At 48.3% G+C, this 15,120-nt stretch overlaps 1 protein-coding gene across 1 annotated transcript in view; it reads left to right on the top strand.

The window, feature by feature from the left end:
- Positions 1-15,120, top strand: part of CDA (cytidine deaminase) — a 29,336-nt gene that overhangs the window by 2,072 nt on the left and 12,144 nt on the right. The window contains exon 2 of the mRNA XM_003814402.5: positions 13,946-14,057. Within this exon, the coding sequence (XP_003814450.3) occupies positions 13,946-14,057 (112 nt within the window). The remainder of the gene's footprint in view (positions 1-13,945; positions 14,058-15,120) is intronic.

Genomic DNA, 15,120 nt, shown 5'->3' with positions numbered 1-15,120 from the left:
TCATCGTGCCTCCAGAGCCAGGGGGCCCCCATGCCAGAATGCTTGGGTCCCTTCTTGTTTTAAAACCCACAATAGCCGGGCATGGTGGCTCACGCCTGTAATCCCAGCACTTTGGGAGGCCGAGGCGGGCAGATCACGATGTCAGGAGATCGAGACCATCCTGGCTAACACGGTGAAACTCCATCTCTACTAAAAATACAAAAAAAAATAGCCGGGCGTGGTGGTGGGTGCCTGTAGTCCCAGCTACTCGGGAGGCTGAGGCAGGAGAATGGTGTGAACCTGGGAGGCGGAGCTTGCAGACAGCCAAGATCGTGCCACTGCACTCCAGCCTGGGCGACAGAGCGAGACTCTGTCTCAAAAAAAACAAAAAAAAAAACAAACCCACAATAAAGGAGGCACACTTTCACTCATAAGTGACACCTGGGAGCTCCTTCCAGTGAAGTCCACACCTCTGTCACCCTCATACTGATCATTCAACAGATATTTGCTGAACATCAACTCTGTTCCAGGTAAGGTGCCAGGTGCTGGGGATATCACAGTGAACAGGGATGACACAATCCCTGCCCCCATGGCAGTCCCCTCATATTGCATAGGTGATGACTGAAGGCGCGAGCCTCATCCAGTGGAAGGAAGGAATGGAGGAGATAAACAGGACTGTGGCCCATTTGCATTGCAGGGAAAGACCTGGTGTCACCAGAGAAAGGGTTGTGTGATGGGGATTTAGAGAGTGAAATGGAGGCTTCAGAGTCAGAGGTTCCTGGGTTGGAAGGCTGGTGTTTATCAACTGTGTGACTCTGGGTGAGACCCTTCACCTTTCTGAGTGTCAGCTCATACATTTTATTTATTTATGGTTTTTTTTTTTTTTTTTTTTTTTAGATGGAGTCTCACTCTGTCACCCAGGCTGGAGTGCAGTGGCGCGATCTCGGCTCACTGCAATCTCCGACACCCAGGTTCAAGTGATTCTCCTGCCTCAGCCTCAGAGTAGCTGAGATTACAGGCACCCGCTACACACCCAGCTAATTTTTGTACTTTTAGTAGAGACAGGGTTTCATCATGTTGGCTAATTTGGTCTCAAACTCTGAGGTGATCCACCCGCCTCAGCCTCCCAAAGTGCTGGGATTACAGGCGTGAGCCACCGCACCCAGCCAGCTCACACTTTTCAGCCAGGGATCATAAAACCCACCTTTCAGGATGACTGTGAACAGAACCAGATTCAGTTGGTATGCTGGTATGCCTGGCACGGCACGGCATGGCAGGCAGCATTCACTCTGATCGGTTGGTGCCTGCGCTGAGTATGTAGAATTTCACCCCTGGTTGTGAGGCTTTAAATGAGTAAATGCTTATAAAGCATTCAGCGCATTTTCTGCCTCGTAATAAGAAGGTCACAAATGATAGCTGCTTCTGCTACCACTATTAATGCTATCATTATTCTTATTATCTGGAGGCAGATTGTGGAGGACTTTTGGAGGCCAAACAGAGACACTAAGATTTGAAGAGGTAGGAAGTAGGGAGCCAAGGAATGTTATTAAGAAGAAGAGTAACATAAAAGTGGTGTGTGATGACATTTAGTGTGACAGGTGCTCAGCAAGGGCGGGGACAGAGGAACAGTGTCAGGGTACAGTATCTGCTCCGCTCACTGACCTGTCTGCAGTGTCAGCACACTTCCTGGCCTATCACTGGGCCTCTGTAAGGTTTGTTGAACACGTGAATGAAAGGCTTCTACTAGGACTGGGACAGGTAGAATGAAGAGAAAGGAATGATCCGAGAGATATTGTGTGGGACACATGGACCGGGCCTGGCATGGGCAGTGTTACAAATAAAGGCTGGGTGCAGTGGCTCATGCCAGTAATCCCAGTGCTTTGGGAGGATGAGGCTGGAGGATCCCTTGAGTCCAGGAGTTCGGGACCAGCCTGGACAACATGGCAAGACGTCGTGTCTACAAAAAGTACAAAAATGAGCTGGATGTGGTGGCGTGCACCTGTGGTCCCAGACACTTGGGAAGCTGAGGTGGAGGGATCACTTGAGCCCCAGGAGTTCGAGGCTGCAGTGAGCTGTAATCACACCACTGTACATCAGCTGGGTGACAGAATGAGACCCTGTCTCAAAAAATAAAAAATAAAATAAGAAATAAAGTAAAGGCACATGGCTTTAGGATCGCCAGCCAGGTGGCCCAGATGAATGATGATGAGGCACTGACTGAGGTGAGGCATTGAAGGCATGGCTGGACTGTGTGCTGGGGACGTGCTGGGCAGGGACCAGCAGCAGTGTTTGAAGCTACAATGGAGTGAGCTCACTAAGGACTTCATTTAGATGACCTCCTGTAATATCACAGCCACCTCATGATGGGGGACAATGAGTTTCACATGCATTAATCAGAGTACTTCCTATGGTCAATGTCAGAAAGCAACCAGAACCAGAGCGGGCAAGGGTAGTGCTTGTCTCAGGGTAGCTGGATCCAGGAACACAAACATCACCACGTCCTTCTTTATCCTTCTGGGTGCTGGTCTCTTTCTCTTGTCCTGCAGGTGGGCTTTTTCTGGGCATCAGGGAACATGAGTGCAAGCAGTCTCTGGTTTCCATTCTTTTGTTTTTGTTTTTGTTTTTGTTTTAGAGGCAGGGTCTCTCTCTGCTGCCCATACTGGAAGTACAGTGGCGCAAGCCTAGTTCACTGCAGTCTCAAACCCCTGAGTTCAAGCGATCCTCCTATCTTAGCCTCCCAAGTAGCTGGGACTACAGGTATGTACCACCATGCCCAGCTAATTTTTTTTATTTTTATAGCGATGAGGTCTTGCTACGTTGCCCAGGTTGGTCTCGAATTCCTGGCCTCAAATGATCCTCCCACCTTGGCCTCACAAAGTACTGGGATTACAGGCATGAGCCACTGCACCTGGCCTGTTTATCATTCACACATTACTGAAGTAGGAAGTGAGGCCAGGTGCAGAATAGGGGGTGGATGCGGTAAGTTGGGGCTTGGAGCAGGGGGCACCTGGACACCCAGAGGAAGCCTGGTGTGGTCTCATGGGGTGAAGCAGAGCTGATCAGGAGGCAGAAACGGCACAGCTGAGTTTAGACACTGTGAGTTTACAGCTTATGGCAGAACAGGTCTGCCCAGGTCTGTGACTTTCTCCAGCTAAACACAAGACCGGCACCGGTGAAGGCTTCCCCCTCCAAGGCAGCTGGTGTCCCATCCAATTCAAAAGCAGGCCTGGCTGCAAAGACGGCCTTGCTATCGAGACTTCATAATGATCATCATTTTCTCTCTGTTACTCCCAACCCTGGCCAGGGCCTTGTGCCCCTCACAGATGGGCCACCCAGGATGGTGATTAACAACTACAGCAATTAGGTTTTCATGATGCACCTCGGGCTGGTGACATTCGTGACTGCTTGTGGGGAGAGCCGAGGGAGAGGTACAGAAAGAGGAGCTCACTGGTGAGGAAAGAGCTGCTAATGGAAAAAAAAAAGTGAGGACACAAAGAGGAGAGTGGAGATGGCACAGAAGGAGGATTGACAAAGCAAAGAAAATGGGCCAGGCACGGTGGCTCATGCCTGTAATCCCAGCGCTTTTGGAGGCCGAGCTGGGCGGATCACCTGAGATCAGGAGTTCGAGACCAGCCTGGCCAACATGGTAAAACCCCATCTCTACTAAAAATACAAAAAATTAGCCAGGCATGGTGGTGGGTACCTGTAATCCCAGCTATTCAGGAGGCTGAAGCAGGAGAATCGCTTGAACCTGGGAGGTGGAGGTTGCAGTGAGCCAAGATCACACCACTGCACTCCAGCCTGGGCGACAGAGCGAGACGCCATCTCAAAAAAAAAGAAAGAAAGAAAGAAAGAAAGAAAGAAAGATAAAAGAAAAGAAAGAAAGCAAAGAAAATGGTCCACGGAAACGGAGTCAGCTCCGGGCCTTGCACATGGCGGAGGCTCAGCCGGTGTTCGTGCAGCGCCGGGTGGGTGATGGCCAGGGAAGAGAAGGACCACCTGTAACCCTAGGGGCACTGCACGAGGTGTCCCTGGGCTCGTGGGGAGTATGCATCTGGCGATGAGACCACGACAGTGCCAGAAAGGGTCCCAGGATGGTGCCCAGACACAAGACTTCTTGGCTGTAGTTTCTGCCAACTCTGCTGGCACAACCCAAGAGATGGGAGGGTTTATCTTCTTCAGTTCATGACCTTAGGACAGTGGTCTCTCTCCCTCTTTCCTCCTCCTTTCCTCTCCGTCTGCCATTTAGGGAAAAAGCCACTTTACTGGACCAGCTGGGGTGAATTCTGAGAGGAACACACCACATTTTAGAAGACACTTGAGGATGTCTTGGTTAAGTAACCACTGAATCCAGCCTACCTTGGCTTGAATCTTAAATCTGAGTCTTCCATTTTCCCTCAAACCACCCCCTGCTGTTCTGATTCTGTCCCTGGTCTCCCTTTCTCTGCCTGGATGCATTTTCCTAGAAGCATTTCTTGGTGCCTGACACCAGCCCCTCTCTTCAGCAGCTGATGGACCCCAGGCCCCATCCCCCCAACACCACAGCATCTCTGGTCTAGGTAAGAGCAAGCTTCTCTAACCTGGGTCTTCAGCTTACAGCCCAGCTCCCATCACGCCCCGTTTCCCGCTGTTTCCCCCTGCCAAGGAACTTCAGTTAGTCCTCTCCACTGTCACTCAAAAGTGGCTCATTTTGTGACCAGCCTGGGCAACAGGGTGAAACCCCATCTCTACAAAAAATACAGAAATTAGCCAGGCGTGGTGGCACGTGCCTAGAGTCCCAGCTACTCGGGAGACTGAGGCAGAAGGATGGCTTGAGCCCCGGTGGTGGAGATTGCAATGAGCCGTGATCACGCCACTGCACTCCAGCCCAGCCCGGGCAACAGAGCAAGACTCTCTCTCAAAAAAAAAAAAAAAAGGCCAGGTATGGTGGCTCATACCTGTAATCTCACTCAGCACTTTGGGAGGCTGAGGTGGGTGGATCACCTGAGGTCAGGAGTTCAAGACCAGCCTGGCCAATATGGTGAAACCTCGTCTCTATTAAAAATACAAAAATTAGCCAGGCGTGGTGGCAGGCGCCTGTAATCCCAGCTGCTCAGGAGGCTGAGGCAGGAGAATCGCTTGAACCTGGGAGGCGGAGGTTGCAGTGAGCTGAGATCGCACCATTGCACTCCAGCCTGGGTAACAAGAGTGAAACTCCATCTCGAAAAAAAAAATTGTCTCATTACATAGGCGAGCTTTACTACAGTCCCTCGACTAAATAGCTGAGTTCGAATATAATTCATACCTGAAATGGTGCATTTGCAGTGGGAGGAGGTTAGGAACATGGAGAGAGTGTCGTATTTCTTCAAGTATATGGACAGAACATTCCTCACGTGATTCTCAAACGTGGTCCCAGAACTGCAGCCTCAGCAGCTCCTGGGAACTTGTGAAAATTTGAAATTTTTGAGCTCCAACCCAGCCCAGACCTATTGAATCAGAAACTCCAGGAAAGAGGCTTACAAGTGTGTTTTAAGAAGCCCTCTACTCAGGAGGCAAAGGCAGGAGGATTGCTTGAGTCCAGGAGTTCAAATTCCAGCTGGGCAACTAATAACAAGACCCTGTCTCTAAAAAATATAAAAATAAATAAATTTAAAAAGAGAAGCCCTCCAAAACATTCTGATGCCCACTTGCTTGAGTGTGAGAATACTGCTTTAATCTTGCTAGGATCCCTCAGAACAGAGAGTGGGTGCAGTGCTTTCTGGCATTATTCTTTTCTCTGGGTGGCTGGGCCCAAATAGCCTCATTGTGAGCTTCTTTCCCTGTTGATGTCTTTTTTTTTTTTTTTTTTTTTTTGAGACAGGATCTCACTCTGCTGCCCAGTCTGGAGTTCACTGGCACAATCTCAGCTCACTGCAGCCTCGACCTTCCTGGCTCAGGCGATCCTCCCATCTTAGCCTCCCAAGTAGCTGAGATCACAGGCATGCACCACCATGCCTAGCTAATTTTTAAAATTTTTTGTAGAGACTGGGTTTTGACATGTTGCCCAGGCTAGTCTCGAACTCCTGGACTCAAACAATCCACCCACCTCAGCCTCTAAAAGTACTGGGATTACAGGCGTGAGCCACCACACTCAGTCTTGCTGATGTCTTAATAACATCTGACCGCAGCCCTGCCTTAAGCACCAAACCACCTCAAAACATGGCCTTCCTTCCTGCAAGGCCATAGAGAATAAGAAGAGTCCAGCCGGGCGCGGTGGCTCATGTCTGTAATCCCAGCACTTTGGGAGGCCGAGGCAGGTGGATCATGAGGTCAGAAGATCAAGACCATCCTGGCTAACATGGTGAAACCCCATCTCTAATAAAAGTACAAAAAAAATTAGCCGGGTGTGGTATGCAATCACAGCTACTTGGGAGGCTGAGGCAGGAGAATGGCGTGAACCTGGGCGGCGGAGCTTGCAGTGAGCCAGGATCGTGACACTGCACTCCAGGCTGGGCGACAGAGCGAGACTCCGTCTCAAAAAGAAAAAAGAAGAGTCCATCGTATCTCACAGGCCAGGATGCATGTTTTGGCCTCCTGCCACCAGCCTTCACTTTTACCTTCTGTAAAATGGTGTTCTAACAGTATTTACCTTACCCAACAGTTAAAAGGATTAACTGACCTTATGCAGGTAAAGCACTCCACACAGTGCCTGGCCTATGAGTGCCCAGTAAAAGAAAGCAATTAGTAATACTGGCACTATGATCATAGTGTTATTTGGTCCTATCTTATTATTATGGATTTCTAACTTAGCACCATCCCAATCTCTCTCATGTATGTTTTGAAGTAAGCAAAGGCAATAGCAGAAACAGAATTGGTTTGCCTGGTCAGAAGACAGCCTGCTTTCTGGGCTGAGAGAAGCAAAACAAAATTGCGCAGCATTTCAGGATGCAGTACGTGGGCAAAGGCTTCCTTCCTTTTTTTTTTTTTTTATTTGCCTTTTTTTTTGAGCTAGAAAATTCAAGGAAATTACTTGAGTTTGTTACAGGCTCCAAATACAGTTATTCCTCTGCATCTTAAGCATCTAGCACTGAAGTGGAAAATTCCACTCTTTCAGTAATGGTTAGCCATCTTAGCTCAGGCCATGCTGTGGTTTGAAGGTTTGCCCCCTCCAAAATGCATAAGCGTACTTTGGAGGGCTTCTCTTTTCAAATTTATTATTTATATACACTTTTAGAGACAGGGTCTCGCTATGTTTAATTGCCAATGCAACAGTGTTGGGAGGTGGGGCCTAATAAGAGGTGTTTAGGTCATGAGGGCTCTGCCCGGTGAGTGGATGAATACCGCTATAAAAAGGGCTTACAGTATGGATTCTCTCTCTTTCACTCTCCTGCCACATGAGGAATAGTGTTCCTCCCCTCCAGAGGATGCAATGTTCAAGGCGCCATCTTGGAAGCTGAGACTGGGTCCTCACTAGACACCAACTTGCCAACAGCTTGACCTTGGACTTCCAAGCCTTCAGAATTATGACAAATAAATTTCTGTCCTTTATAAATTACCCAGTCTGGGATATTACGTTACAGCAGCACAAAACAGACTAAAACAGGCTGCTATAACAAAATACCATAGACTAGTGGTTTAAACAGCAGACATTTATTTCTCACAGTTCTGGAGGCTGGGAAGTCCAAGATTCAGTTCTTGGCGAGGGCCCTCTTTCTGACTTGGCCATTTTCTCACTATGCCCTGACAGGATGGAGAGAGAGAGTTTAAGAGTCTCTTCTTCTTCTTATAATAGCACTAATCCCATCATGGGGGCTGCCTCCTCACGACCTAATCTAAACCTGGTTATCTCACAAATGCCCCGCCTCCTAATAGTATCGCGTTGAGGGTTAGGACTTCAACAGAAGAATTTTAGGGAGACACAAACATTCAATCCATAAGAGAAACTGAGAGCCCCATGACTTCACTGTTCCAGGCCCAGGACATACCACAACGCATGCTAGAGACAAAATCTCTGCCCTCAGAAAGTTTGTAATATAATAGGAGGAATTAGATAATAAAGACATTTATTTCAGGAGACTGTTAAGTGCTATGAAGAAAATTAAAGCAGGAGAAATGGATAGAGAGAGTTGGAGGCAGTGGTGGGAGGAAGCCATTTTAGATAGGTGATCGGAGAAAGCGTCTCTGAGAAGGCGATATTTGAGCAGAGCCCTGAGTAGGGTGAATAGTGCGCAAAAGGGAAAGAGAGTTCCAGGCAATGGGAACAGCCTGTGCAAAGGCCCTGTGGCAGGAGCATACTTGGTGCCCTGAGGGGAGCAGCTGGAAGGACAACAGGTCTAGAGAACAAAAGGAGATGCGGGCCAAGAGGTAGCACCAGATGACATATGACCTTGGCACCAGATCACATATGACCTTGTAGTCATAAGAAGGATTTCAGGCCAGGCGTGGTGGCTCACACCTGTAATCCCAGCACTTTGGGAGGCTGAGGCGGGTGGATCACAAGGTCAGGAGTTCAAGACCAGCCTGACCAATACGGTGAAACCCCATCTCTACCAAAAATACAAAAATTAGCCGGGCGTGGTGGCACGCACCTGTAGTCCTAGCTACTTGGGAGGCTGAGGCAGGAGAATCGCCTGAACCCAGGAGGCAGAGGTTGCAGTGAGCCGAAATTACGCCACTGCACTCCAGCCTGGGCGACAGAGCAAGACTCCGTCTCAAAAATAAAATAAAATAAAATAAAAATAAAGGATTTCAAAGTGCCTGAAGGACAGGGACAGGACCACTGTCATACCTTGTCGAGAAGGTGCAGATGGTCACATAGCCCTACTGCCACCAAAGCCTTGATTTTTATGCAATTGATAACAGCAGCAGCTAACAGCTGCCGACCATTTCCTCTGTGCCAGGCTTTGTGTTAAGTGCTTTACACGAGTGATCTCAATTTATTCTCACAACAGGACTATGAGGGAGATTCTATCATTAGCGTTTTACAAATGAAGCCAGTGAGCCTCAAAGAGGTTCAGTCCCTTTCCCCAATTCTCAGAGCCAGTTGGGCAAAGAGTCCCAGGGCAGAATGAAACCTAATGGAACCTCTTTCTACAGGGTGCTGTTTGAGTAGTGGGGCGTGTGAGTGTGCCCCCTGCCACAACCATCTTTCTCTCTCATTAACTGGCCTATTGACATGTTTTACACAAAGTAAAGGAAGATTTCTCTCTCTGAGGCCTTTCTGAACTTCCAGAGCAGACACATGTGACCATCCTGAGAGACTGGGTCTTCTGCAAGTGTGGAAATGTGCTTTAACGGCATGTCAGCAAAACCCAAGATCTGCATGCATCACTTTTGATGGGAAAAGCGTCAGACTTTAGTCAGGGATGGGGCAGGGAAGCTGGAAGGGCGGGGCTGGGAGAGTCACTAGGCTGGGAGTGAGGCTGGCAGGGACTGTAATCTGGGAGAGAGGCAGAAACCAAGTGTAGGGATGTCAGTGAAGGTGGGAGTGGTGAGCAGATATGGCAGGTGAGAGTGGTGTTTAAAGAAAGTCATTTTCAGGGGCTGGGCATCTTGGCTCACACCTGTAATCCCAAGATTTTGGAAGGCCGAGCTGGGCGGATCACTTGAGATCAGGAGTTCGAGACCAGCCTGAACAACATGGTGAAACCCCATCTTCACTAAAAATTAAAAAATTAGCCAGGCATGGTGATGCACACCTGTAATCCCAGCTGTTAGGGAGGCTGAGATGAGAATTACTTGAACCCAGGAGGTGGAGATTGCAGTGAGCTGAGATTGTGCCACTACACTCCAACCTGCGTGACAGAGTGAGACTCTGTCTCAAAAAAAAAAAAAAAGAAAAGAGAAGAAAAAGAAAGTCATTTCAGGTGAGGATCAGGAACCTGGCTGGGGAGACAAGGTGGGGAGCAAGAGGCATTATTCATTTATACATTCAACTTTCATTGACTCAGCAGAGAGACTGAGCAATAAGGGGCCAGTTATCTCAGCTATAATAACTAACATTTAAATAAACAAAAGCTCTCAGGGTTGCAACTTCCTGATTGTACCCTGCCCCATATTCCAACTGTATTAACTGATCTCTGTAGGGTTTCAAATGATAAAAATACACATGAACTATTTTAGACAAAAGGAGGATGTATTGGTTCCTATAACTAAACCGTGGGAAGAGCTGGAGTGTAGCCAGACCTCAGGGGCAACTGGCACTGGCCAGACTCCTTTCTTTCCATCTCTCTTCTCTCATCCATTCTTCTGAGTGTCCATTTCAGCCTCTCTCATTGGTCTCTTCCATAATGAATGGAAACATGGCGGCCCACACTCAGTGTCTCAAGAGAGAAACTGAAGTTCCCACACAGAGATGAACTCTGATTGGCCAGTTTGAGTCAGGTGTTCATCTTTAAGCCCATAGCAAGGTCATAGGAGACAAGATGGCAGCTCCCATTTGAACTACATGCTGAGGAATAAAGTAAGAGTCATTCCTCAGGGGAAAAAATGTAAGAGGTGTTAAGTTGTCAAAACAGAGATGCTCACTATAGTCTACCCTTTGGTGCTCAGTATACAAGCCTGTTTTCTTCCCCAAAGTAGAATTCCAAACCAGCCCCCGTCTAACACCATACAGCCATCCCATGCACCACTGTGACCACATTCACCCTCACCCTGACAAGGGACCTGCAGCTGTGGCACCCAGTAGTGTCTAATGACATCCGTCAACTCTGGACATGAATGCCTGTGATCCTGAGAACGAGTTAAATGACTAATCACTCCTAAAATGCCAATGTAAATAATGAAGGGACCAGAGAATATGTGAGGAAAAATATACAAGAAGATAATGACCAAATAATTCCCAAATGTGATCAACACGGAACAAAATACTGCATAATCACAATGAAGACTTGGACTTATAAAAGGAGGTGTAGGCTGGGCACCGTGGCTCACACCTATAATCCCAGCACCTTGAGAGGCCAAGGTAGGTGGATCACTTGAGCCCAAGAGTTTGAGACTGGCCTGGGCAACCCCATCTCTACAAAAAAATACAAAAAATTAGCCAGGTGTGGTGATGTACACCTGTGGTACCAACTACTTGGTAGGTTAGGATGAGAAGATCAGTGGAGCCCAAGACTTTGAGGTTACAGTGAGCTATGATCATGCCACTGCACACCAGCCTGGGCAACAGAGTAAGATCCTGTCAAAAAGAAAGGAGAGGGGAGAGGAGGAGAAAGGAGGGGAGGGGAGGGGAGGGGTGGGGAGGGGAGAGGAGGGGAGGGGAGGCTAAGTTGATGAAATCAATAAGTATACAGTGACTCAAACAAGATGTGGTGGCTTATTTCCCTCATCTAACAGACCAGGGGCGGGCTGGAGTCCACAGCATAGGAGATGTGTTTCTCTGTCCTGCAAAGTTGTCCTGGAGACCAGATTCCTTCTGTCTAGATGTCCCACCATCCCTAGAGTTGTGTCCTCATCTGCATGTTCAAACTGACACACATCATCACACCCACATCATGGTTTTTTTTTTTCGTTGTGTTTTGAAATGGAGTCTCACTCTGTCGCCCAGGCTGGAGCGCAGTGGCATGATCTCGGCTCACTGCAACCTCTGCCTCCCAGGTTCAAGCAATTCTCCTGCCTCAGACTACTGAGTAGCTGGGACTACAGGTGGCTGCCACCATGCCAGGCTAATTTTTGTATTTTTAGTAGACAGGGTTTCACCATATTGGCCAGGCTGATCTCAAACTCCTGACCTTGTGATCCGCCCGCTTCGGCCTCCCAAAGTGCTGGGATTATAGGCTTGAGCCACCATGCCCAGCCTCATCATGTGTTTTTATAGGCCAGGCTTGTGGCTTCTTTGGCGATCCAATTCTATCAAAAGTTGGAAACATCCTGATCTATTTGCTTCCAATTATTTCCATACAGAAATGCCACACCCAGAGATCCCTTCTGGACATGGTTCTGAAGCCTGCCAACTCTCGCATTTTCCTAACTGGCTCCCATGCCTGGCCCATTCCTGCTGCCCCATCTTAATGCTGGCTATTGTGGTGCCTGAAACAACAGGCTGTGTGGGCAGATGACACATCACATCTTTGCCACAGGGCTGATTCCCATTGCCAGGGAGAGAAATTTCAGTGGTGGGTACCACAGCCTGCCTTCCTGGTTATTGCAGGTGGAGCTTTACCAAATAACAGACTAGGAGGAGTCACCATCTGGCCATCTTGCCTCATCTGTGTTTTCTCCTTTGCGTTGCTCAACCACTAAGCCAATGTCACATACTTTAGATTTTTTTTGTTCAAGTTGCATCTCACCTTCAGCACAAATGTCTGTATTAGACATAGGTTATGCTACTATAACAAACAGATTCCAAGATGCAGTGATGCAAACATGGTGGAATTCTCTTTTTCTCTCACACAACAATTCAGAGTAGGCCCCAGGCAAACGGGCAACTCTGCCCCATGAGTTGACCAGGTTTCCAAATTCCTTCTCTCTCCTTGCTGCTCCTCCATTCCCTTGGCCACACAGTCAAAAGTGTCCCACCCCATCACCTCCACCTTCCAGTCTGTGGAAGGAGAAAAGAATGGAAGTAACAGGCAAGCAACCTCCTTACCAAAAGTATGATCCAGAAATTTCCCACATCACTTTGGGCCACATCCCATTGGCCAGAACTGCATCATGTGGCCACACTGTGCTGCAAGGGAGTCTGGGAATTATAGTCCCTAGCTGAGCGGCCATGCTGGAATGGGAGGCACTTGTATTACTTAAAGGAAGAAATAGGAAATGAATACTGGGGAACAACTCCTATCTCCGCCTCAGGGAAAAAGGCAATTTACAAACAGTGATACAGATGGAATACCACATCTTGCTGGTCAGGGGAAAACCCAGCTCCCATAGTGATTTGTTCGTAGACTCACTTCCCTGAATATGGGAACTTTCTTAGCCAATCTGGTTATGCCAACATCTTGCCTCCTAGGAGCAGCCTTGGCTTATTGTCCCCCAGCAACAACCCTGAGAGAGCCAACAGGAAGGACTCCCTTACTGAGAGCTAGGCCATCTTAGGAGCCCACATCCCACTGGAGGCCCGAGGATTGTTTTAAGTCTTGTGAAATCACAGGCAACTTGCACAAAGCTCGGGGTGTTTTTTGTTTGTTTGTTTGTTAATTGATTTCGTTGTTAGTTGGTTTTGACAGTGTGTTTGTTTTGCAACACAACTGACACAGAACCCTGGCTGAACTCTGACAGCCAGTACCTAACCCCCAAAATTTTGTCCAGGCTCAAACTTGGAATCAGGATCTGTCTTAGTCCATTCAGGCTGCTATAACAGAATACCATAGACTGGGTAGCTTGTAAATAACAGAAATGTGTTGCTGACGGTTCTGGAGACTGGAAAGTCCAGGGTCAAGTCACTGGCAGATTCAGTGAGGGCCTGCTTAGTCATAAACGGTGACTCCTTGCTATGTCCTCATGTGGCAGATGGGGCAAGGCAGTTCCCTGGTTTTATAAGTGCATGACTCCCATTCCTAGGCTTGGTCCCCTTCATTCCATGCTCATTATCTAATCATTCCTCCAAAGGCCCCACTTCCTAATACCATCACTTTGGGGGCTAGGATTTCAACATATGAATTTGATGGGACACATTCAGACCATGGGGCTCTTAGATCTCTTAGATGCAGGTGTGGGGGCTCTACTTATTTTTGTAAGCCTCGGGATCTACCCTGACCTTGACCCCTGCAGGGGTGATGGAGCTGCCTAATCTGCCTGTTGTGCTGCCCTGCTCCCAAGCTGTGCTTCATCATGGAGGCATTGGGTAAATTAAGACAGTGCCAGGTTCTTGGGAAGGGCCACTACCATGGGCCAAAGAGCCTACCAGTGCCCCAGGTCGAATTGCCCTAATTGCCCTTTCCTTCTCCCCACCTTGTTTGGAGTAACCAGTTCCTTCCTGCTTTGGAATGGGGCAAGCCTCTTACTCAACACACGCAACAGGAAGTGTCGCTGCCAGACATACCACTGGCTTCTGCTCTCTTCTCAGGGTGCAACATAGAAAATGCCTGCTACCCGCTGGGCATCTGTGCTGAACGGACCGCTATCCAGAAGGCCGTCTCAGAAGGGTACAAGGATTTCAGGGCAATTGCTATCGCCAGGTGAGTGGGAAAGCCAGGTTGCAACAATATTCATTCATCTCTTTAGCCAACATCTACCTTACACGTATTATTCATTCATTCATTCATCTGACATATGTTTATTGTGGACTTCCTGTGTGCCAGGCACTGTATAGGGCCCTGGGATGAGTGCTGAGGATAAGAAGATAAATAAGAAATGCAGTTTGCCCTCAGTGAGCCTGCAAAGCAGGTAAATAAGCAAGGCAACTCTCATACAAGGGCCGGTATGCCCCTGTTCCAGCAACACAACGTGATACAGACTCCTGTCCTACAAGATATAACAGAAAGGCAGCATTGAAACATAAAGCAGGGGGAACCTGAGCCAGGTGTGGTGGCTCACGCCTGTAATCCCAGCACTTTGGGAGGCCGAGATGGGCAGATCACGAGGTCAGGAGATCGAGACCATCCTGGCTAACACGGTGAAAACCTGTCTCTACTAAAAATATAAAAAATTAGCTGGTCATGTTGGCAGGCGCCTGTAGTCCCAGCTACTTGGGAGGCTGAGGCAGGAGAATGGCGTGAACCCAGGAGGTGGAGCTCGCAGTGAGCTGAGATCACGCCTCTGCATTCCAGCCTGAGTGACAGAGCAAGATTCCGTCTCCAAAACAAAAAAGCGGGAGGGACCTAAAAATCACCTGCTATAGACTCCCTTGCCACCACCCCCATTTTATAGCTGATGAAATTGAGGCCCCGATAAGTTGAACAACTTTCCTGGGAGTTAGTGCCAGAGCTGGGACAAAACCCAGGTTCCAGAGTCTCACTGCAGGGCTCATTCCACTACATCATGCTGTGCCAGGAGATGGAACACTTTTCCCTGTTCTCCACAAGCTGATGCTAGGATCCTGAATGAGCCACTCAGCACTGCTCTCTCCTTCATTTGGCAACACTCACCTCTAGGTCCAAGAACCAGGATACAAAAACAGTCAGGTAAACACTAGTTATGGTTCAAACTAATCAGAGTCCAGCCAAGGTTCTGGCTGAACAAGAGCCCCAATCAATGCTCCTATATGTCCCAAACATAAATATCCTAGTTGGTATGGCTTAC

Source organism: Pan paniscus, chromosome 1 (assembly GCF_029289425.2).
Source record: "Pan paniscus chromosome 1, NHGRI_mPanPan1-v2.0_pri, whole genome shotgun sequence".
Taxonomy (NCBI): Eukaryota; Metazoa; Chordata; class Mammalia; order Primates; family Hominidae; genus Pan; species Pan paniscus.
This window is presented reverse-complemented; position numbering and strand designations above follow the sequence as displayed.